This window comes from Geospiza fortis, unplaced genomic scaffold, assembly GCF_000277835.1.
Source record: "Geospiza fortis unplaced genomic scaffold, GeoFor_1.0 scaffold32, whole genome shotgun sequence".
Lineage (NCBI taxonomy): Eukaryota > Metazoa > Chordata > Aves > Passeriformes > Thraupidae > Geospiza > Geospiza fortis.
This window is the reverse complement of record NW_005054428.1, coordinates 219,376-242,816: the sequence shown is the minus strand read 5'-3', so window position 1 is coordinate 242,816 and position 23,441 is coordinate 219,376. Positions and strand designations below refer to the sequence as shown.

The window sequence follows — 23,441 nt, the reverse complement described above, 5'->3', positions numbered from 1 at the left end:
TATTTCTCATGGTATTTTTCAGTTCTCTGCTTCTGTATGTTGTAGACACATTAGCTGTAAGATTTCTATTTATTAGAATTTCCAGCCTCTTCTGCTTGTCTTAAGTTGTTGGGATATTGCTTAGCAAAATGCATTTAATACGAATGGAGGGAGAGCACTGAGATGGGCAGGTCAGACTGTGCTCACAGGGAAAGGCTATTTCTGAACCAAACCCTTCCACATGTTTCTCCAAACAAGGAGAAACTTGGAGACCTCAAGGCAGTTTGCAGCTTCCTCCCGAGGGACAGCTCTGATCCCTGCTCTGGGCCAGGGACAGCAGCCAGGGCACGGCTGGAGCTGGGCCAGGGCAGCTCAGGCTGGAGCTCAGGGCAAGGTTCTTCCCCCAGAGGGTGCTGGCACTGCCCAGGCTGCCCAGGGAATGGGCACGGCCCCGAGGCTGCCAGAGCTCCAGGGATGCCCGGGGGGAGTTGTTGGGGGGGCCTGGGCAGGGCCAGGAGCTGGACTGGTTGATCCCCGCAGGTCCCTTCCCATTCAGGATATTCTATGATATCATATCCAGATCCCACCCTCATTTCCTAATGCAAGACTCAACATTGCAATATTCCACAAAACAGAACATGAATGGGATGTCAGCTGTGTAGAGCCATGTCTTGTTGGTTTAAAACTTGAATTTATATACTGCCAATATGCTGACCTTCCCTTAATTATAGATGCTAAACCTTACAAATTATTCATGGGACCTTGAGAAGACACAGCTCATCTTCTGGGGTTTAATGGAACACGCCTTAGGAGTGAGATTTCCTTATGTAAGAGCTGGAGCACTACTCAGCCAACAGAAGAATCACAGATAAAACAAAGAAGATTAAGCAGCTACACAAACACTGATGTATTTAAAAGGCAAAACTCTGTATACATTCAAAACAACCTCCCAGTTCCCTTTCACAGACAGATAAAATAATTTGCATTTGGAAGCATCTTGTATGACAGATGCAAAAAGGAAGGGAGAGCTGGAATGGAGCCTGTGCCGCGCGTATTCTCATCACCAGTAGAGCCAAGTGCAGCAGCAAACATGCAAGCTGGAAAGACAGAATGAAATCCTGATAAGATACACTGATCAGAAACACTTATTGCCTTGCCTTCCTATTCCACTTACTATTATTAAGAAGATAAACTAATGGGAAGGTATTAATTTCTAAATAAAGTTATCTATGTAAAACTCCCCCATAGGAATTTCAGCATCTGTTACAAATTCTGATCTTATCAAGATTTGTTTAAAATTGCAAATGTCAAAGCATACCTATTTAGGGCTCAGATTTGCAGAGTTCCAAGCTCACCTTGAGACCCAGGAAACCTGAGAGGTGCCTGGACTGCGAACTACTCATTTCCAGGGACATAGCCCCAAACCACTAAGGCCTAAATCAAGCACAAAGCAGTCAAACACAGAGTAAATTTAATACAGGACAGGATGCAATGCCCCAGAAGAAACAAACTGACCCAGACATGAATGCAACTAAAGCACCACCCTTCAAATACAAATCTTTGTGCCTCTGAAGATACGGCTGAAGCATTGCAATGAAGTGATGCACAATAATTCAGACTGGGGATAAATTAATAACAGGCTCAATTTCATGTTTGACACCAGTGGCCAAAAGGATTTATTTTTCTCAAAAAGTGGTTTTGTATAAATTTGTTTACTTGCATTTTTTCAAGACTCTGCTGTTTTGGATCAGTATCTATTTGTATGACTCAGTTGCCCTGTGTTGTCAGAGTAGATTTTTTTTCATGCTGCTTTTTATGTTGAATATTCCATTATTCCCGTCCCAAATCAGACTACTATCCTGCAGAAAACTTAAGGAGTGCTAAAATTATGTCAACTCCCAGTTAATATTAAATAAAAATTGCTAAAACCATGAATTTATGGTGCACATTAACTACCTACAACCACCACATGAAAGGCTAGGAATCCCAGCTGGTTAATACTTCTCAGTCCTGTTCTTTTCCAGCATGGCAATGGAATTGTTGACGCTGTTATTAGGTTATCCCCAAACAAGGATCCACAGAAGCTCACAGGCTCAGAGTGACTCTCTAGGGATGCACAAGGAGATGATGTTGTTTTGCAGCAAACCACACTCACCAGAGAGCGCTCCCAGATCAACTGATGCTCAATCTCACAGCTGGCAAAGCACTTGGGTAAAAAATATTATAAAGCAGAAAACAAGAGATCCTTATTTTACAGTACCCGCCACTGCCTTACCAAACTGCTTTGCCTTAAGGTAAAAGTTAAAATATTCAGAAGCTGTTCAAAACACCCTGGCATTGAAAAGGATGGACATTACCTATGGATTTGTGGTTTTCAGTGGATTTTCTCACTGCCATTGATCTGATCACAACATCCTGACCAGCCTACTCAGATGACAGACAGATAAAAGAGATTTTGACCAAAAGTTAAAGTAATGCTAGAAAGCACACTGTGCGCCCAAACCTTCGAAAGAGTAAACTCTGTCATGAACAAGAATCCAATGTATCACACAACACAGAGCAATTACCTCCAATCATTGTATCAAAGTCTGGGCAACATGAAACAACCTCAAGATCAAGACTTAAATGATCAAAATGAGGTTGTTGGGCAATATGATTCCTCTGCCCACCCCCCCTGGTCTCCTTCCCATCTCTTTTGTGGGACAGGTACTGTCGCATGAAGGGCTCTTTATTCCAAAATCCCTCTGCAGAGAACAAAGCAGTGGCATTGCAACAGCTGCCTTAGTGCAGCAGCAGCAGGTGAAAAGAGGGGATAAAGTCAGTGTTTATAAATGCCATCAATTTTGTGCTGCTCATTCCACTTCCCTCATTCCATAAATGAGGTGTCTTAGGTTGCAAGAGGTGACTGGGCTGTGTGTTCCGGCCCCACCTGTCAGAGCTGGGGCAGTTCTCTGCTGTTCTTGGGGCAGTTTTCTTGATCTCTCCCACAGCCAATCCTCCCTCCAGGAGATCTCTGCTGTCCATGGCCACTGAGTGTCCCTGCAGGGCTGATCCAATTCCAGCATCCCATGGGGAGATGCTGCGCCCAGGGGAGGAGCCAAGCATTCCTACCTGGATCCAATCTGAGCCTGGAGCAGCACAGCAGCCTTTGCCCCCTGCATTGCCAGAGGAGCAGCTTTCTGCTGCCCTGCATTGCCAGAGGGAGCCCAGGCCCATCTGCAGCAGCCCTGGAGCTGCAGAGGAAAACTCCCCCCTTGTGCAGGATCCCTGCTCCAGCAGCAGCACAGCTGGCACTGCAGGAGGGCTGAGCCCCCATGGGATGGGGCTGTGCCACCCCCTGAGCCACAGCGTGCCAGGGCCTGCTCTCACTCTGGCAGGCTTTGTTTGTATTACTGCATTTTTATTTTTATCTTTATTTTTTTAATATATAGTTTTTCTCTAATAAAGAACTGTTATTCCTACTCCCATATTAAGAGGCCTGAGAGCCTCTTAATTTCAAAATTAGAATAATTCGGAGGGAGAGGGCTTACATTTCTCATTTCAAGGGATACTCCTGCCTTCCTTAACAGACACCTGTCTTCTCAAACCAAGACATGAAGTTACAGCTCTGCCTTGATGCCACGCCCATCTCAGGAATTGGCACTGTGAGCAGCCAGATCTGCCTTCCTGTAATCTTGAAAAACTCAGGACTTAAAATTGACTCTTGACACGACCTCAAAACACAACCTGAGCTTCAACCAGAAAAAATCCACCAGAAGCTCGTGTTGTATCACTGAGCTGAGGAACAGTGGTTCATTAGGAATGTGGTTACTTCACTTACAAAACCCAAAAGGAGCATTTTTGTCCCCAGATTAACACACCGGGTGGGACAGAGGTTCTTGTAGTTGTGCAGAACCTGCCTCACTTCTGCTCTCAAAACAACTTTCTGCAATTGATTTTTCCTACCACACAGTCTCCAAAGCGAAGAGGGAGAAGGTGCTAGAGTGACATTAAGCACTTGGTAGAGGACTCCTGCAAACAAAGCCTGTCTTAAACCAAGCTGGATTTAATCCTCAATTGAATTATTCTGGTCAGTTTGAGATCTTAGAGCTGCAGCCTTGTGTACTCCCTCTCCCCAGGAGCACCCAGCCCACACCCAAGAGTGTCTAACAGACCCTACACTCTGAATGCCATCAGCAATGACTCAGCCTGATGGCTCCTGCTTTGAGAAAGGAATACTGAAGGTTAGTTCAAGAAGTCATTAACACAGATCATATATAGCTTTTTTGGTTAATAAGCAGTGGAAAGAAAAATCTGATTTGCAATAACATTTATTAATGGATAAATGTACATATTTACAAAGAAAAATCTGAGAAAAAATACAAAACCAAAAAAGTGTTCCAAAAGAGCATTTTAGGTAAAAAAAGAAAGTGTTTCTAGTCCCCACGGGACTAGTCTAACAAGACTGTCTACTGTTGCTAAAAGATCCCAAAGAGGCCCAAACCAAGGCCTGACTTTCTCTCCAGCCCCACAAACCACAACAGATGCAAACACAGATACAAGAGGAATCACCTCTGTCAGGTTCTCCAGCGTCACCCACCAATAAGTATAGACCAAGGAGCTTCTGCATGAATCCAAAACGCTTTCTTGGGCTGAATTTATCCAGAAAGCTTCCTCCCTCATCCCATAGGTCAGAATAAGCACCATCAACTCATGGCAAGGAAAAAAGAAAATCCAATAAACCAGTGAAACAATTCTCAGAGTGATAAATTACTAACACTGCTGTGAAGTGAAAGAATTTGCCCATAACCATTGGGATCTGGACCTGATGATCCTTGTGGGTCCCTTCCAACTCAGGGTATTTCATGATTCTATGATAACCTTCCCAGGAGCTGCTGGTACAGCCAAGCCTCATTCCTCCAAACACAAACTACTTCCCTTCGTGCTGAGGAAATCATCCTCTACTGATAATTTCAGAATAGGAGGGAGATATGGAATACCTACTCTTCAGAGTCATCACTAGTTACTGGAAAAACCACAAGAGAGGGGAGCCAGTCTTGGCTGAACACTGCCCTGACTGAGCTGCCCATGGAGCTCACCTTCCATCACTCCCCAAGCGAGGCAGAAGGTGGGAGGAGATGCAGGCAACACCTTTCTTTATCTGCTCCCTTTCAGCAGTTGAAAAAGAAAAGGGATGTTGTTTTACAGCAGTGAAGACCTCAATATCATCACACACAGAGCCCCACACCCAGCAGAGCCTCAGAGCTGAATCTGAGTTCCAAGCAATTGCCTCTGGCACATCTGCTGCTTCAGAATACTGGTCTCCACTTTCTCCTAAAGCAAGAAAGCACAAGAAACTCCTGTGTGTTTTAGGTGGTGTCCAAAAGAGGTGGAATCCGGGTAAGGAGATTCAGGAAGTGGGTATGAAGCCAACGGTCAATATCGCTATGGGAATCACTGAACCCTCTACAGCTCCCAGCGGGATCCTACACACATCAAAGAGCATCAAAGAGCTGAGTGACCACACCACAAAACACTGGACAAAACTTCTGGCAGACTTATCCTGCCTGTGTCACCAGTGTGCCAGTCACCAGAATGACATTTTCTGCAGCAGGTCACATTGAAAAGCCAGGATTTCTCATGCCAACCTGGATATGGTTACATGCTGCAGACACTTACAGCTTCCCTGCAGGAGGGATAACTCAGCCCTCCATCACTCATAGCCTGGCACTGCACCAGCCAGGCTGAACTGAGTGTGTGAATCCCCGTGTCAATGGGTGCCAGTGTCGGGGCAGGCAGGCAAGAGCTGCTGGTGTTCCCATCAAGTTTGTTCCTGAGGAAAATAGGAATGAAGTTCATGTATTGGTTCTTTTACAGATCCCCTGAGATCTCAGCCTTTAAACAGCACTAGAGCCAATCAGCTCTTCCTGTGCACAGGGATGACAGCAGGACTCACAAAATCCTCCGCTCGGTGCTGCATCCTGTGCTGACATCATGGGAAAAGGGGGAAACCAGAGCACCAAGGTGTAAATGATATGGAATGTGCACAAACGGGATACAGAATGTGCAGGAATGAGACCTTACGTGGATTGCCATGCACTGTCACTCCCTTCGCATCACAAGCAAACAGGGAAAAAAGCAGAGGAGCGCCTGGGAGAGGGTCTGTAGCCCAGTGGGCACATCCCTGGGGCATTGGACAGATGAGGTTTCTGTTCCTGCTAAGTTACAGGCCTCCTCTCTCAGGAGAGATCAGATCTACCTGGATGAATATGGATAACTGGTCTCTAAACTGCCAGAGATACAGAAAGCATTTGTTCAATTTCTTTATACTCTGCAGTGATAATTGGTATATAAATTCCAAAAATGTTCCTGAGCATTCTCAGAGTGTAAAGTTTCCAAGGTTTTTTGCTGATGACAACCAGCCTTATCTCAAGATTTAAAAAGAGAGAAAGAGACCACTTGAATTAAAGAGTTAAAGAATTGGGTAGAGATGACAGAGCCTATCTCTTATCCCACTGGGATGAGACACCCTGAGCACTCTGGCCTAAGGTTGCTCTGGACAAAAAGTTTTAGAATTCAGGTCCTTTGAAAATGGGTGACAGAACTATAGAAACCATGGCTTTGCCAAAGTCACCAGCGTGGCTTCCAAGTTCTTGTCACTGGATCAGAAATGCAGTAAGCTCAGCAGTGCTCACTGCAGCATCCCAGGCAGTGATCCCAAGCAATGGCTTTGGGAAGGAAGCACCTGTGTTCAAACTCCAGGAAATATGGACAGAAAATGGACGGAGAGATCCAAACAACTCTTGTTTCTTTCCTCTTCACACCAGGCTGGGAAAAACAAACAATCCCTGTTCTTCATCACAACTGCTAACACTTTGGGAAAGAGATGCAGGCAGGGAATATCAACCACAAGTACCCCTTGACTTCTTCCACCCTGCATTTTCTGCACAGCACATGGCATCCCAGCATCCTCCCAAACCTCTCCTCTCCAGGGCCCACCTCCATCTTCCTAAACTCCACATCAGGTCTGCTGGAGTCCAAGCGCATTCCTAGGGATGCTCCAAGGATTCAGGGACACAGCCTGCCAGCACCCTCCTTCACACCAGACTACACCTGGACAACAAGCCTCAGACTTCTACACTTCCTAGTGCCAAAGGAGGAAGACTGTGTATTAAAGGCAGTGTTTTGAAAAGGGAGGAATATTTTCCAATGAAAAATCAGCATCCTCACAAAACAAAGTCCTAAAGGCACAAACTGGTGAACTAATCGGAGCAGGTTACAAGACGAATTGGAAGGATTCCTGTGGGATTAAAACAAAGGGTTTCACTAGCAACCTAAGTTTCTGAGACAGCATTTAGAACCTCAACCTGTACCTCAAGAGCAAGAGGGGGCTCGAGTGGCCCACAATACCCCACAGACCCTCGGACCAGACAGCACATGCCATATTTGCCTTATTCCTTCAAGTTTATCTGCTAGCTTCCTAAATAATACTGTTCACACAGATACAGATCTAGAAAGGGTTATAAATACAGGTATTTATATATATTCACACATTTTAGTCCATGTAATAAAGGCCTGCTCCTTTCTCTTCCATGCTGCTGCAGCAGCTGCCACCACTGGTGACACTGGGGGGTGTTCTCAGAGTGACTGTGTCCAGTCCAGTCCTGCAGTGGACACAGGAGAACACAGATTAGTGCTGAAAGGAGAAATGGGGGGCTCAGCTCAGCCCCATTGTTACTATTTACAGAAAAGAAACCCCTTAGACACGAAGTCCCACCTTCCCTCCAGTTCAGAAACCAGCTCTGCTCAGTCTAGTTGGGCTGGAGCCTGCACAGCTCAGGCAGGATAACTTGGATAAATGGGAGCATCATCCAGACACATTGTAGGCAATAAACAACGAGCGGCATGCAACAGTTTGGTTAAAGAAGTCAAAAACAATCGAGGGCTTTAACATTAGAAGTGTGTCCTTATGTGGCCAAGCCAACTTGCCAACAGAGGGAAGAATGTTCAAACAACAGGTAACTCCATCCCTGTGACCTAAGCAAACATGCATCAGTTAGTTCCACACAAATTAAATAAAACACATCCCAAGTGCACAAAGTCCTTCAGATTAAAAAAAAAATAATAATCCATGTTCACAATAAATATCTCCTTGCAACGAGTTTTCTCCTGTAACACTATGTATTTTCTTGGATGTGAGAATAGGGGTGGAGAGGGAAGCTGGGATACTTTGTCACAGGCTTCCCCCACTAGAAAATGAAAGGCAGACCCTGTCCCTAACTTATTACCAAGAGCAGCAGTGAGAACCAGTACTTTTTATTTAAGTGCCAATCTGAGTTTCCTAGAAATTTAGTGTTTATGGATTAGATTCCAATGTTCTTCCTAGAGAGTCAACCTCTTGTTGCCCACAGAAGCTGTGGATTCCCATGCCTGGAATTGTTTAAGGCCAGGTTGGATGGGACTTGGAACAACCTGGTCCAGGGGAAGGTTCCCTGACTATAGCAGAGGGGGAACGAGATGACCTTTACGGGCCCTTCCAACCCCAAACCATTCCAGGATTCTGTGATTCAGCAGATTCCTGTAAAGCATATTTTAGATCAGCATCAAATGTTCTTCAGCTTGTGAATATCTTACATTTAAAACAACAAGCTTCAAAGCAATTCTCCAGCAATTCCTATGGGAAGTCTTCAGGGGCTTGGGAAACCAGACTCTCCTCTCAGGATTTCCTCCACCCATCTGCTCTCCCACAGCAGTTGGGAACACGATTCAAAGAATTTGCTTTTGCACCATAGGAAACTTCAGAATGGACCTGGCAATCCACGACCACTCCTGCTAGGTCCCATCACAGCCACACAAGGACACACAGCGGCATTAACACGACAGTCACGGGGTGTCCCTCCCAGGGACAGCCCACTACGGAGATCAAAAACCAGGACAAAGAAGATGCAGCAGAGACTACAGCCCAGAAATTCAGGAGCTTTGGTCTTGAGGTTTCAACATGACCCTGTTGCCACTCAGAGAAAGAGCAGCCACCAAACAGTCAGTGCTATAACCAGGAGGAAGGACATCATAAAGGGAATACGTGGAGAAGGAAAAATGCTAGAGTACAGCTGACACTTTTTGAGTGATTTCTGCTCTTCAGGGATTGCAATAGAAACCTTTGGAAGAGTTGCTTCACTTGCTGGCCGGGGAAAGGCTGTCTCAGTAGGTATCTCCTGCTCTTTTAGTTTGTCTTCATCCTGTACTAACAGAGGCCGTTCCCGTGTCTGCTTTCGTGGTAGAAGATCAAGAAAGACAGAGAGAGATGAACAAAAATGACAGATGGAAAGTGCCCAAAATGACACTTGGAGATGTGCAAAGCATTAGGGCAGCTCTTCTCAACATAAAATAAACTGCCCTGGGGAGCAGAGCTGCTGGTGGCTTGCGTGACACCAGCCCTGGAGCTATAGAACCATGTTCTCTCTGCAGAACTCATCAACATCTGCATCAGGATCATGGGTGTTTGATGCCTGCCCTCCCAGAAAAGTGGATGCCCAAAATCTTCCAGAGTGTTTTGGAATTGGAATGGTGAGAAAAACATTTGAAGCATTTGAAACAGGAATGGTGCAGTACAAAATGTGGTCTCTGACAGCTTCCTAATCTACAGTGCCCTTAAAACCCAGCATTTGGAAAATCCCATGGAACAGCCAGACTGAAGAGCAGATAAAAAACATTTTTTTAAAGTTCTGACCGGAGTATCAAAATTTCAGCTGGTTTGAAAATTCTATTGAACAAGTGAAAAACTGTAAATCTTAAAAATCCCACGCATGGAACGGGCAGGGTGGCAGTAGGAGCAGTACAAACTCCTGGAATTTTGCTCTGTGTTTTAGCATATTTGTTTCTGGAGTTTAAAGAATGATAAAAACCCAGAATGAGTAAATCAGCACACAGGACCATGCAAGGGCTTCAGCACTTCTGCTGAAGAAAGGAAAGATTGTGGGAATGTTGCTGTTCAGTATGTCTACATCCCTTTAGTTTGCCAGCCCTGGTCAAACCCAAGTGTACTTAGGACAGGAAAAACTTGGCTCTTAGCTCCCTCAGCTGAGCCAACCTCCGCTGGTCAGTGCGGTATTTTGGGACTGGTTCTTTGCACACCCCTAAGTGGTGAGAGTTTGGGAGAAAGTAGCTGGGAGACTGGGCAGCAAAATAAAATGTAAGATGCAAGAGTAACATGATCATTAAAACAACAACAACAAAACAAAACAAAAAACCCAAAAAAAACCAAAACAAACAAAAAAAAACCAGAAAGAAAGACAACATAAAAAGAACAGGGAACAGTTAAATTTTCAGAATTGTTTTTGTCCCCGAATACACGGTTATATTGGTCATGCAGCTTTTTCGAACCAGCCATGCACCAAAATAAGCAAAAATTGAAAGCTGCAAAAGCTGCAGCAGTGCCAAAGTCCTCTGGGTGTGAGTTATGAAACTACTTCATGTAGCCAAAAAAGAAAAAGTTATCCAGCAGCTGCTGTTGAGTTTTTGCTCGGTGCCATTGCAATAGCAAGTCTGGTTCAGAAGCACAGATCACAGCAGCAGCTTTACCTCAAGCCCACCAACCTGTCTCTCAGAAGATGGGACAGTGACTTTCTTGACCTGGACACACAAAGCGTGTTAAGGTTCAGTTGTATCATAACAAAACATACAGGAATAGCAGAGAAGTGGCCCCTGGCAAAAAACCCTTCAGCCACTAAGGCAGGGTGAAAGCACCATCATGAACAGGAGCAATGGCTTTGCACCATGATTTACAATCCTTAATTACCATCTGATTTATGATCTTTCAACACATGCAGATGAGGGAAAACTTTCTCCCTGGTCAGTGCCTGGAGAAGATGCATTTCTGGAGGTTCATAGCAGGACATAGCAACCTCAGAGTGAGATCATTTCAAAGAGGACCAGATTAAGAAGGAACTTCCAGAAATGCAAATCTAGGGCTGACACCAATTCTGCAGTGCTGCAGACCCACTGCCACCTTAGGAGGGACAAGCCCACACCATCCAGTTATGGTAACCAGCAGCCCTCCAAGGTCTCAGTGTGGTCACCTTGCAAGAAATTCTTCATAAAAACCAAGGATAACATTCTTGAACTGCAGTTGTAGAGCTTGAGAGCCTCAGCTCTGTCCCACCCACTGGGCACTAAGCAGAGCTCTGCTGCCCACACTCCTGAGGAATCTACGCTGAGGCTCAGCCACAGAGGGCAAAGTCTATCCATGTGTTAAACAGGGTAATCCCAATGACAGGTTGCCCACAAAAGCAGTGGCTGCTCCTGGATCCCAGGAAGTGTCCGAGGTCAGGCTGGATGGGGCTTGGAGGAACCTGGGACAAGCAGAAAGTGCCCCTGCCCATGGCAGGGGTGGGAGTGGAGGGGCTTTAAGTTCCCTTCCAATCGAAACCATTCTGAGATTCTGCAACAATCAACCCTGAGTAAGTTCATTTTGGAGATCTCATTTTTCTAGTAGGCAAAAAGCCCTTTAGCTGTCCTGGCTTTACTCCAAGCTTTGAGGAGCCTGTAGTAAACTTGGTGTTAAACCCCTTGTACATGTTACAATTACCCTCCATCTACTGAAAGATTATTTCCTGATTAATAAGTATCTGCCTTGTTTGAACATGAAATACTAGTTCATCTGCAGGGCTGTGGGAAGGAAGGGGAAAAACTGGGCTTTCAACCAAGAGAGTCTTCAATTACCACCATTTGCAGTCAGGATGCAATTTTTCTGTTGCAATAAAAAATTGCATTTACCACTTAAAAGACTGATTACCACAGGCACTAACTACAGTTTTACTCACAGACTCCAAATACGAGCCAGTTGCCACCAGTATGACACAAAGGTGTCTGTTAGCCAAGAAGAAACCAGCTGGTGACTGGTTTTTCCTTGAAAAATTACCTTTTTAAGGAAATCACAGAGAAACTGTGAGTATATGTGGTTACTAACACACAGTTCCTGGAAGAAGGGAGATTCTCATCGTGTTTGAACAGCCCTGCTGTGGCCACCCAAGAAGTCTTCTCAAAGCCTCCATAGCAGATCAGCACCTGGAGTTCCTAATACAAGTCTAAACCTAATGACATACCAGATAAACTGGAGAATAAAGTGATTTTGGAAAAATCATCCCATCCCAGTGCTTCTCCGCTGGGTTATCTGCAATGTTATCTCTGAAGTAATAATTTAAGTCTTTGGATATTGGGTTTGTCAGGGTTTTTTCCACATTTTGGGGAGATCCAGGAATGACCCAGTCCCCAAACCAGCCATGGGAAGTGCTCTCTAGCATCTGACATTGACAGCAACATTAGGAAAAGTAGCATCAATACCAGTTAAGGAATTCTTACATCCTTCTCTACCAAAAAATCACATTTTTATAATACTATGACTAAAGCTTCGATTCTCTCAGAGAACATTCTACATGTTACAAGTCAATTCTAACTATTAAAACTGAAAATAAGCAGAAGCTAAGGGGAGCTGAGTCCCACAGTGCAATGCTGCCCTTGGAACAGCCCGTGCCGAGGTACTCACTCCATCCGCTCCCGTGGGAATCTGCCCGTTGACGTTGAGGCTGCGGAAAGGGGAGTGGGTGGACAAACGTTTGTCCCACTCACTCGGCCGAGGCTCTGGGACAGACTCCATGAAGTTCTTCTTCAGCTCACTGATGTTGGCATGGTGCTTCTTTATTTCTTCCTGGGTCTTATCTAGATCCTATCAGCAAAAGGACAGGATAAGTGAAGGGACATGGAGAGACCTGGAACTGCCTAAGCTGTGCTTAGCAAAGCTGCACTCAGCAGATCTACTGACAACTTCCCAAACTATGCTCACACTGCAAACACACAAAGGGAGCATCCTCTCTCCTCTTCTTTTTTTAATTAGGATAAACTGCAACCGCAGCACAGGGTCTTGTCCAGCAGTGGGACATGCCAGTGGTCATCTCAAGCTACACCAAACCAGGTGACAGCTGAGCTGGAATATCATGGATTTTCCCTAAACAGGATTTTTTAAAGTTGCCAAACTATGTTTCTTTGGGTTATTTAATTTAACATCTTTAAATTTTGTGGGTTTGCTTTCTTTACCCTCTGCTAGCCTGAGTATTTCCAGTTATTAATACAATTGATGATAAAGAAAATGTTTTCTCAATTTTATTTACTTGCTTCATACCTGTTTCTCTTTTTTCCTAGCAGAAATTATTTTTGTTTCCAGAACATCCCGTTACCAATTTTTCCACTCCCTCTCATCTCATCCCTCCAGGAGCTATCATAGGCAGTTTTAGACTTCAGAAGCAAAGATGAGATAATTTTTTTGGGAAAAAAATCAAACTGAAAATTTATTTTATGCTGGATCAATCAAGAAACTCCTGCTAAAATTTTTCATCTGGAAAAAGTCAGATTTTTACTGTGTGATGCCAGTTTACAGCATAAACACACATACTTCAAGGCAAGTCAACTTGTTAAAAATAGTTCTTCCTTGCAAGCAAACCAGAGGCTATAGAAAAGAAAGCTTTTGCAGACAGCAAACAACTTTTCAGGATGGGGCCAAAAAGCAGCAAGAAAAGGGGGAATCAAGGTCAGTAAAAGCATCACCAAATCTCACTCTTTCTGTGCTTTTAGGTGTTACTCAGCCCATTGATTTTAGAAGATGGGACAACAAATGCATCCCTAAAGGAGGGCCCTCCCAAAAATCTCCATTCCTGCAGCTCACCGAGGACACACCACCCTCCCTCCCCAAAGGGCTAAACCCCACATGCCTCTTTAACAATATTTACTTTTTTTGGCACAGTTCTGGGGGGAAAATAACAAATTTTGGCTTCTTTCCTGGATGAAAGTATAAGGCAAGTGCTTCTTAGGTAGGGAAAAAAAGTAGAAATGAGTCTGCTGTGGACTCTGGGGCAAATCCCTGCCTGGTCCAAGAACCCTACAGCTGCTCCTGGCTCAGAGAAGAGAGAAGAACCACCTTGGCTTTCCAGCACTGCGCAGGAGCAGGGCCTGGGAGGGCTGGCAGAGGAGCCAAAGCCGCAAGGAGCTATGTGGAGCTGGGTCTGGGAAGCACCTCAAGGAACCAGCTTGCTCAGTGTCACCCTTTTCCTCCTGTTTCACCCTTTCTGCAGGAAGCTGGTGCACGTGGAGCGTAAAAAGGCTTTCAGTAAAATCACCAGGCAGCTTCAGGAGGGTGAGGTCTGCCAGGAAAATATCTGATCTGCCAAGTGCATGGATTAAAAAAATAAAGGGAATAAAGGGGGTGAGCTGCTGGGTCAGCCTGATTGTAGGGGAGGGCTGGAGCACCTGCAACAGAACTGTGGGAAGGGGAGTGGAGACGGAAAGGGCTTGGAGTCAAGTATTGCACTGATGGGAAAAAAGAGGTTAGAAGCAATGACAAAGCTCTGTTTGGGCTTGGGAAATTGGAGCTGTTTGAATTGGGTGAAAAAGCAACAGGCGTGGTCTTCAGAGCGCTCCGGTGGCAGCCGAACTCTGCCTATCATGTGCAGACCCTTCATTTGTCACTCAAAGCTCTATGTTGTAGCAGTAAAAAAAAAAACAAAAAAACCACCAAAAACAAACAAACACAAAAAGAAAAAACCCCAAAAAACAACAAACCCCAAGAAACCCACACAGAAGCTGCAATACTTTGAACATTCTGATGAGAAGGCAGTTAGTACACTCCACTTTCTAGAGATATCACCAGGGAAACCCTATGAGCTGCTGGTGCTGCAAGTTTGAGTAGAAACATGTAACACAGGACCAGAGTATCAGAAGCCACAAAACATCTCCCATAACAGAGTGTATTGAAGAAAATAAAATATATGATTGGCATGGTCTGTTCTGAGACTGAGCTTAGGTGAAAACAAGTGGAAAGGGCTCCCAAATGCAAAGGGAGGAGCTGTAATGTGGAAGGATAAGCCACTCGTGACCACTGAGCCTGTCTATCAGATCCAGAGGGACCTGGCACTGAGGCAGGATGGGGCCCAGGGGTGATGAGGTGCTGCAAGGCCAAAAATGGCTGGGAAGAGGATGGAAAAGCTGCAAACACCCCTGCAGCATCCAAAAAGATCCCTTCTGCCTGAAGCAACACAGACATTGTGGTGGCCTGGACATCATAGAGATGACAATTTCACAGAATCCTGGAATGGTTTGGGATGGAGGGGAACTTAAAGCCCATCCCATTGTCCCCCTGCCCTGGGCAGGGACACCTTCCACTATCCCAGCTTGCTCCACACCCCATCCAATGTGGCCTTGGGACAATTCCAGGGGCAGCCACAGCTGCTCTAGGCAATCTGCCCCAACTTCACCAGCACCTTATCCTAAATTTTATATTTTCACAGGCTTTTCCCGCAGGAAAATAATTTGTTTCAAGCAGTGAAAAACTGGTCATTGAGCCCAGCACTACAATCCATGACCCACTGAGCAGCCAGTGGGTCTCAGAGCAGATCTGAGCACTGCCAATCATGTATTTTGGGGAGGTATTATGAGAGAATGAAAGTCAGAAGAGGAAGAAGGAAGAAGGCCTGCACATCATCATGTTTACTGTCACCATGCAGAAGCATAATTAAAAAATCAACCAAATCAAAAGGTCTTTCATGCAAGAGCATGCAAAAACAAGGGCAGCAGCAGAAGAGGAAGAAGTTCAGCGCAGATGCAGAAGGTTTAGCAAATGCAACTCAAAAAAAGCTTCAAGTTCATACAAACCTCCAACATTAAATTGCTATGCCTGATATAAATGTTTTCACCATCTAGCCTCTTTGATCTCTTCTGTGAAAATGAAAGAAAAGGGGGAAACAAAACAAAACAAAAAAAGCACAAAAAATTAAAACGTTGGTCTTGTGGGATTGATAAATCGGCAAATTAAAAAGTTAACTCAGCGTTGGGAGTGCAGCGCTGTGGCAGCATGGGGTGAGAATTCCCGCTGGGAATGGGGGTCTGGCTCATGGAGAATGGGAGATGTAATGAGTCCTTTAAAGAGACAGCTCCCAGGGGACATTGACTGTGGCCACAAAGACACAATTCCTGGTTTTCTGTGGAAGCCTCGCACAGTCACCACACCACACTCCTGAGAGATGTAGGCCCACCCCTGAGTTCGAGGCTGCACTGCCTGGGGGAACTTTTACGAGCACAACGTGCACAGCAATTGCACCTTAACCACTTTCCCATCTTGGATGTTCCCCTATTACTTAATCAATACCGAAGAGGCTTTCTCCTGATTTTTGTTTCGCAAATTTCCTGCAATGCAGGCTACATTTAGTTTCTAACTAAATCTGCTACAGAGAAGAAATTTAATAAATCAAAACACGTGTCTTTCTTTTGAACATTCAACATGCATAATTTCAGCAATGAGGTTATCTATGGGACAAAAAGCTATTAATTTTCAAATCAAGTATTTGACAGTTTAAAGAAAACCAACGCCCCAACCCAAAGCCCATGAAGAAATTGGAGCACTGTCTTTTTAAACAAGTTACATAGGCATGAATGATATGTCAAATTTGGTGAAAGGGTAAAATGGCTAACCTTCCTCATTCTTATCAGCTCTTCCTCTTTTTCTGCAGGCTGCTGCTGTTGGGCAGTGATAAAAAAAAAAAAAGAGTTGTTGGTTCATTTAACTACATTGAACCTTGGCAAAAAAAAAAGTGAGCAACCTAAACTGAATTATTAGCACAAACCTGGGGCTGGGCACCATTCATGGTGGGGACTGTGACCTCAATATGTGTTTTCCTCACCTACATTTAGGAAATAAATTGGTAAAAACACTTCTTGTTAGTAGATTTGTTTCAAGAAACCATTTCGTTTCAAACACAGCTGCATAAAGTGCTGGGGGAACATGCAAAAACCAACATGCAGCCCTGGGCAGGGGTTAATGACACAGCAGCTCCCCAGCACTTTGTTAGTCAACGGCATGTTAAATAATTCCTCCAGCTTGAGAATTATTTGTATTTGAAACCAGTGCTCTCCAGTGCTTCTGAAGAAGGGCTTCCCACTTGCAGTAGCTGGTCAGGCAATGTTTTCAAATGGCATTTGCAGCTGGATCTCCCAGTGAAAATCCAAACAAAGCAACATGCTCAAATTAACACAGACCTTCTCAAAACCAGAAATTATTGGTTGTATCGCAGGTATTATGTTGGAGGAGGCAGTAAGAAGAGGCATAGCCACAAAACCAAGCCTAACATCACAAATTAGGTTCTTTCCTGTCCATAAGTAGAGAGCCAAAATTGTCTTAACACTCTAAGGGAAATATTTTAGGGAAACTAGATTGCCACATACTCTGAAGGCAAAAGCATCAGTGGGTGTTAAAAGAAGTGATGCAGCTCCATTGGAGAAACAGTAAATTTAGTATGTTCAAATTCACATTTTCCTCCCACATCTATGTTTAAAGGAGAAAAAAATCTAATGTTTAAGCATTTAGGAAAAAACCTGTAATAAGTAAGATGGGATAAGTAAAATTTCCTTGTTCTCAGTGTAACATGAGGGAGGGGGAGCAGCTGGGCAGGAACAGCAGGGCAGGATCTCTGTGCTCTGACTCCCACCCCACAGTGCCAACCTGAAGTTCCCTTCAGCAGTTTCATTTAAAAATTACTGTTCACGCAGGCCATGGAAGTTTTTGAAGCAACTGCCCTTTCTTCACCTCCATCTCCAAACCTTAATTAATAGGAATCTTCCCTGGAGATGCTTACACAAGACCCACTATGTGATATGTTCAGAATTATGTGGCTCCAGCAATGCTGAGAACAGCTAAATTTTGGAGTAATGTGGAAACTGTCTCAAGGCAAACACTTCCACTGCACCACTGTAAGGTTTCAATAAGTCAGTAATATCTGCTGAATATTAAGGACACTGTAATATCAGCAATAATTTTGCACATTATTTCAACTTATTAGAACAGCACACACGTATCAACCCCAGCAAAGAACTCAGACATTTGTAGAAAGATCAAATAATGGTTAAAAGCACTGAATTTAAACAATAAACTCCCCAAGGTCTCACCAGTGCCATTTTCAACTAAAGTTTTAGTCCAATTTGCAGCACTGTATTACCAGCTCTCCCAGCAAAAGCCTATCAAGACGAAAAACATTCTGGCACTGGGCTGCAGACCAGATCCATTATCACTGATTTCACTGGAATTCACTCCTGCTGTCATACCAGGAATCAGGGGGCACAGCCTGGCCATGGGTGAGCTCTGAACTCTAGTTACATGATCACATGCAGCTCTTGCCAGTGTTTTTAATCATCTATCAGCAGGCTGCACTTGCTTTGATTACAACCACCAATACCCGATTGCCTTGGAGCTCCTTCTTCCACCGAATGTCACAGCTGGGATTTCCCTGGCACCCAGACCCCTGTGCCTGCTCCCATCCGGCACTGAAGGATGAGGGATGAACCCCTCATCACCCAGAACAGAGCTGCTGCTTTGGGGTGACTTCCTTGAGCAATGCTCCAGCCCAGCTCTTCCCAAGAGACTCTGTTCGGACCTACCTTTGAGGCATCCACTGGCTCGTCAGGTTTCTCCAGTGGAAATTCTTCACGTCTCACATCAGATTTTGCTGTTTCCTTCCCTACTTTAGATGTGGCCACATCCTTCACGTTGGACTTAGCTGGGGCTGGCTCTGCAGGGTGGCTCTGAGTGATGGCTGGGGCTGAGGTAGGCCGGGGACTCCGCTCTGGGGTTATCACAGCCACTGCTGAGGATGGGAGACAGACAGGGACAAGGTTCAGAGCAGGTAACTTTTCAATGGATTGTGCAAAGTCTTTCCAAATTACAGTGCTGTCATTTAAAAAGAAAGGGAGAAGGAGGAGGAGTATGAAAAAAAAAGGGAAAAGAAATAAAGATGTTGAGCAAAGCAGCTTGTGTATTTGGTACAGGAGAGTTGAGATTATTTTCCTTATGGTTTAAAATAAAATCAAATAAAACCCCATACCAGATGGTTTACAAAAAGCAAGCTTGCACTCTGCCACACCAGAAGCCACACCAGAAAGGCAAATCTATTTTTGACATTGTGCCATGAATTTCTGGGTCCTTTACACACAACTGACACGGACTCCATTCCAATGCAACTAGAAAAGACACAGCGTAAGGAGTTATGTACTCATAGGCATCTCCTCACACAGAAACAGATGGCTTCTGGAAGAAAAACACAAGCTTTCGTCCCCCCCCCCCACCAAAAATCAACAAGCATTGCTCCAGCAAACTTCTCAGCAACTTCCCAGTGGGTTTCAAGGCAGGCTGGGACTGTGTGTCTGAGCTGGATATCTTCAAGGCAGCACAGTGGGAAGATACCCAGCACTTCCAGGCCAGTGACAGTGCAGAAATGAACAGCATACTGCCAAAAACCATCTTTTCAGAGGATGATAGTTGTGAATACAAGCACTAGGTCCACACAAAGTCACCTAACTGCCTACTTCAGTTCCTGATTTGCCAGGTAGTTGCCCAACCCCAAGGAAATAGTCAAGCCAAAGCTGTGTGACAAAGCAAGCCCAAATTAATTTCCTGTATGCACATAGGTATATAATAAGCTATTTGGTTCTCCTGATGATGGCTTTTAGGGATGTTTCACTAAAAAGACACCCTGTCACATAAAAGAATATCTTTGACATGATCTCACATTCCCAAAATCACAGTTTGCAACAGGACTATACTGTGTATCATATTTCAGCCAGCATGAGGTCACTCATGTCCAGCCAGTCACTCACAGAAAATTTGCTGTTAAAATAAAAATTGTAATTTCAAGCAACTCCTTAGTAAGAATTCCTGTTGTACTGAAAAGGTAACAGCATCTCATCTGTGTCTTAATAAAACATAGAGAGAATAAGGGGTCCATGTGGCCAAAAATGTACAAGGTGGAGGCTAAAAAAAGAATTTTTTTTTAATTTCTGAATTTCCAGAGATTGAAATGACACTTTCAAGACAAACTCCTAGACACCACATCCTGTTGTAAACAACCTTAAAACCCACCCCACCACTGCCAGCTCCACTCTCTCCCTGCTCCTTGGCACAGCATTTCATTTCTGTGACCCAGACACTGTGTTATCCTCTCCAAAGGACAATCGGTGCTGTGTCCCAGTGTATTCATGTCACGGAAGCAGTGACAGCTGCTGGGAAGGTTGCACAGAGGTGAGATGGCAGGGATGGCTGGGATGAGGAGGATGCTGGGAGTGCAAAGCTGTCATTGCGGTGGTACCTGACTCCTTCGGCAACGGCTCTAGTTCTCTCACCACCATCATTTTCTCTTCCTCCTCCTCTTCAACTGGGTTTATCTCAATACTGCCAAGATCACATTTGGCTAAAAAAGTTATGGATGTGTTAAAATGCCACCTTAAAGAGGAAGCAGCAAAGGAAATACTGCCACCAGTAAATCCAAAGGGCCATCTCTCTTGCTGCTCTCCCAGAGCTTCAAGACATGCAGGAAAAATAGTAACAGACACCAAGCTTCTCCTGTGCCATCCAACAATGAATTCTGGGCTGCCAGAACTGTATTTTAATTACATTTTCATGATTAACTGCCTTTGACTATTTTAACACATTATTTAAACACAGTAAAAAGCACTGAGATATAAAACATAGGTTGGAACTAGATGATTTTTAAGGTCCCTCGCAACCCAAACCATGGCAGAATTCTATGACCGATCATCATCAGCATGGCCATCACCTCACCAACAGTCCCTACTGGGAGCAGAAAAGCCAGGATGAGGCAAAGTACAGGAGGTGGATGAGAAGGGGCAGCTACAGCAGGAGAGCCTTGGATGTGCTCAGGTCTGACACCAGCTGATGTCCGATCTGCTGCCACATATCCAGTGGAATACAGAATCATGGAATCTGCTGAGGTGGAAAACACCCAGAGGGATCATTGAGTCCAATTCCTGGTCCTGCACAGAACATCTCAACAATCTCACTCAGCGCCTGAAAGCATTGTCCAAATGTTCCTGGAGCTTTGGCAGCCTTGGGGCAATGACTGTTCTCCAGTGGTTTTCATAGCAACCAAGGAAACATGTGATGTTCCCAGTTACCTCCCTCTATGGCTTCAAAGTCTTCTTCCTGCAACAAATAATCAACTCTACTTTTAATTATGATTTATATGAATCTGTCTGCAGCAGCGATGTCGCTCTGACATCCTTCCCCAACTAGGCAAGTAGCAGCTCCCTAGTGAAGAAATAAAGTAGAATATAGGTGACCTCCAGCAGCCCCAGATCTCATAACCTGATTTCCAGGCACTGCACGCTCCTACAGCTCAGGGGAACAAACCTCACAAGAAGGGACAGTATGGGAGGAGCTTTAAGAGATGCCCACTCATTTCCACACACAGCCAGGGCATGGCACCCACTCGCTGCACCCAGAGCACACCTGAAAAGCAGCACGCAGCAAAGCCAGGAGTGATTTTAGTGCCAACAAACACCACCACAACCAGTGTAACCTCTGTCCTACAGCACTGCATCACTTCACCCAGAAGCATCAGCACAGGAGCCGCGGCCACCAAACACCACTGCAGCTGTACCTGACCATGGCTGCACCAGCTCCACTGACTTTGGCTTGACAACAGGAACCTTAATGATCTCTACCTTCTCCTCCTCCTCTTCCTCCTCTGCAATGGGTTTCATTTCAAAAGTTTCAAGAGTGTGTTTGGCTAGAAAGAGGTTTGCAGGTGTTAATGGGGGTTGAGGACCCACACAAACACATGATGGTCACCACAGCAAGGAGTGAGGAGATCCTTCTCAGTAGCTGGGAACAGCAAGGAGGTTTGCAGGCAGCTCAGTAGTCATTTTCCAGCATGGAACTGTGTGTCAGTGCTTTTAGTGCTGTCAGACACAACAGTGTATTGAATGAGAGGAGGAAAGAACACAAAAATAAGCTTTATGAGCTCCTTGCCCAGAAAAGGAGACATGGGACACATTAACAGCTCTCGAGTGTGGAACTAAGAAGGGCTCTGCCTGCAAAGTCTGGAGGGAGGCAGGTGCTGGCTGTCAAAATCCAGGAAAAACACATCCAGACAAAAAAGCTATCCAAAATCTAGCAGTTTTAATTAAGTGTACTTGAGTGATCAACTTCAAATCTACTCTGGTGTCTGAAATTCCCCACCTTCTGCTTTTACAGCATCCGGCTTTCCCCACCAGGAGATGCTGATTAGTCAGGATTCAAGGAATGCCCATAGAGAGGAAGTTTGCCACACTTCATGAAAACTTGATCTAGATACTAGAAAAGCAGTCATGCAGTCAAAAGCAGTAAAGCAGTCAAAACTTCTGGCTGGTAGGAGGACACCCAAAGTATTTGCATGTGAATTATCTCCAGCCCTAACACACCACAGGTGGTCACTATCCAAGTGATGAAGACTGCAAATATTTGTAACACTGCTGCTATGATACACTTATGAGTATTCAAACATGCTGTTGTACCTACACACCTCTTAAGGACATTCATATTTATTAATAGTACCTATTCTAAGAGAAATATAAGCTCCACAGAGCAAAATGGGCAGCATTTCTCAAACACAAAAAGAAAAAAAAGAAAAACAACCCAAAATGACAAGGACATTCTGGGATGAAGAATTTCAGAAGCTTCATGAGAAGTTTCAAGATCAAGACTTGAAAACTTAAAGTTTTCAAATCCATATATACAAAACTACCCACATTTAACAAGAGAGTTCTCAAGTGCCAGCACATCCCCCCACAACTCCCCACAAGAATTGCAGTTGAGTAAGGTGCAAGGTAGAAATTTAAGGAGTCTTCCAGAGCCGGGCTGTGTCTCTTCTCACTGAGAAACTCTTCTTGCAAAGAAATGAAGAGAGAAAGCCACCCAATTTGGTGAAAATTGGGAATTGTCAGGAAGGAGCATGTAGAGGATAGGAAAGGCACTGCAGAGAGTTTTAGCCACCACCACAGCTATACCTGGCTTCTCTCGGATCTGATCCGCAGGTTTTGGTTCAGGAACCTCAACCACCACCACCTCCTTCTGCTTCTCTTCCTCTATGGTTCTGAACTCAACCTTTTGAGTCGCACGTTTAGCTGAAGAAACGGGGCACAGGTTAACGACTGCCCACATGGCAAAGGTGCAGATGTCAAGGGGGCAGGAGTGTCACATTCCCAGGCTGCTCTTCTCCCAGCTCTGACATCCAGGTGTAGCACTGCAGCTGTGATTTCCCTACTCATCTGGGGTCATAATGGCATGGTCAATAGGCAAGCAGCAGCACTCGTTCCCTTGCTGCTGTGCACCGTGCCTGAGGAATTTCGCATGCCCAGACTGCAGGGAAGCTGCAATTTGGCTTTGCTGCCTTATGGAGCTTGAACCATCCCTTTCCTCCAGCTCCATAACATAAAACCCAGGCTCAGGATGGCACTGAGCCCAGGAGCAGGGACAGCCTGGCTGCTGCTGCTGGCCATGGGGTGCTGAGCAGCCCTGGTTCCCCCAGGCTGCAGAACAAACTTGAAGGATCAAAGCAATACAGTCCCTGCTCCATCAGGCAGGTGTCCGTGGTGCACAGGGATGCTCCTCTTTC

At 45.0% G+C, this 23,441-nt stretch overlaps 1 protein-coding gene across 1 annotated transcript in view; it reads right to left on the bottom strand.

Moving 5' to 3' along the window:
- The window catches only part of EPB41 (erythrocyte membrane protein band 4.1), a 54,413-nt gene that overhangs the window by 11,106 nt on the left and 19,866 nt on the right, over positions 1–23,441 (bottom strand). Inside the window, exons 11-15 of the mRNA XM_005426904.2 lie at positions 18,433–18,638; positions 16,626–16,682; positions 16,474–16,515; positions 15,658–15,720; positions 12,503–12,682 (exon numbers count right to left, since the gene is read on the bottom strand). Coding sequence (XP_005426961.1) covers positions 12,503–12,682; positions 15,658–15,720; positions 16,474–16,515; positions 16,626–16,682; positions 18,433–18,638 — 548 coding nt within the window. The remainder of the gene's footprint in view (positions 1–12,502; positions 12,683–15,657; positions 15,721–16,473; positions 16,516–16,625; positions 16,683–18,432; positions 18,639–23,441) is intronic.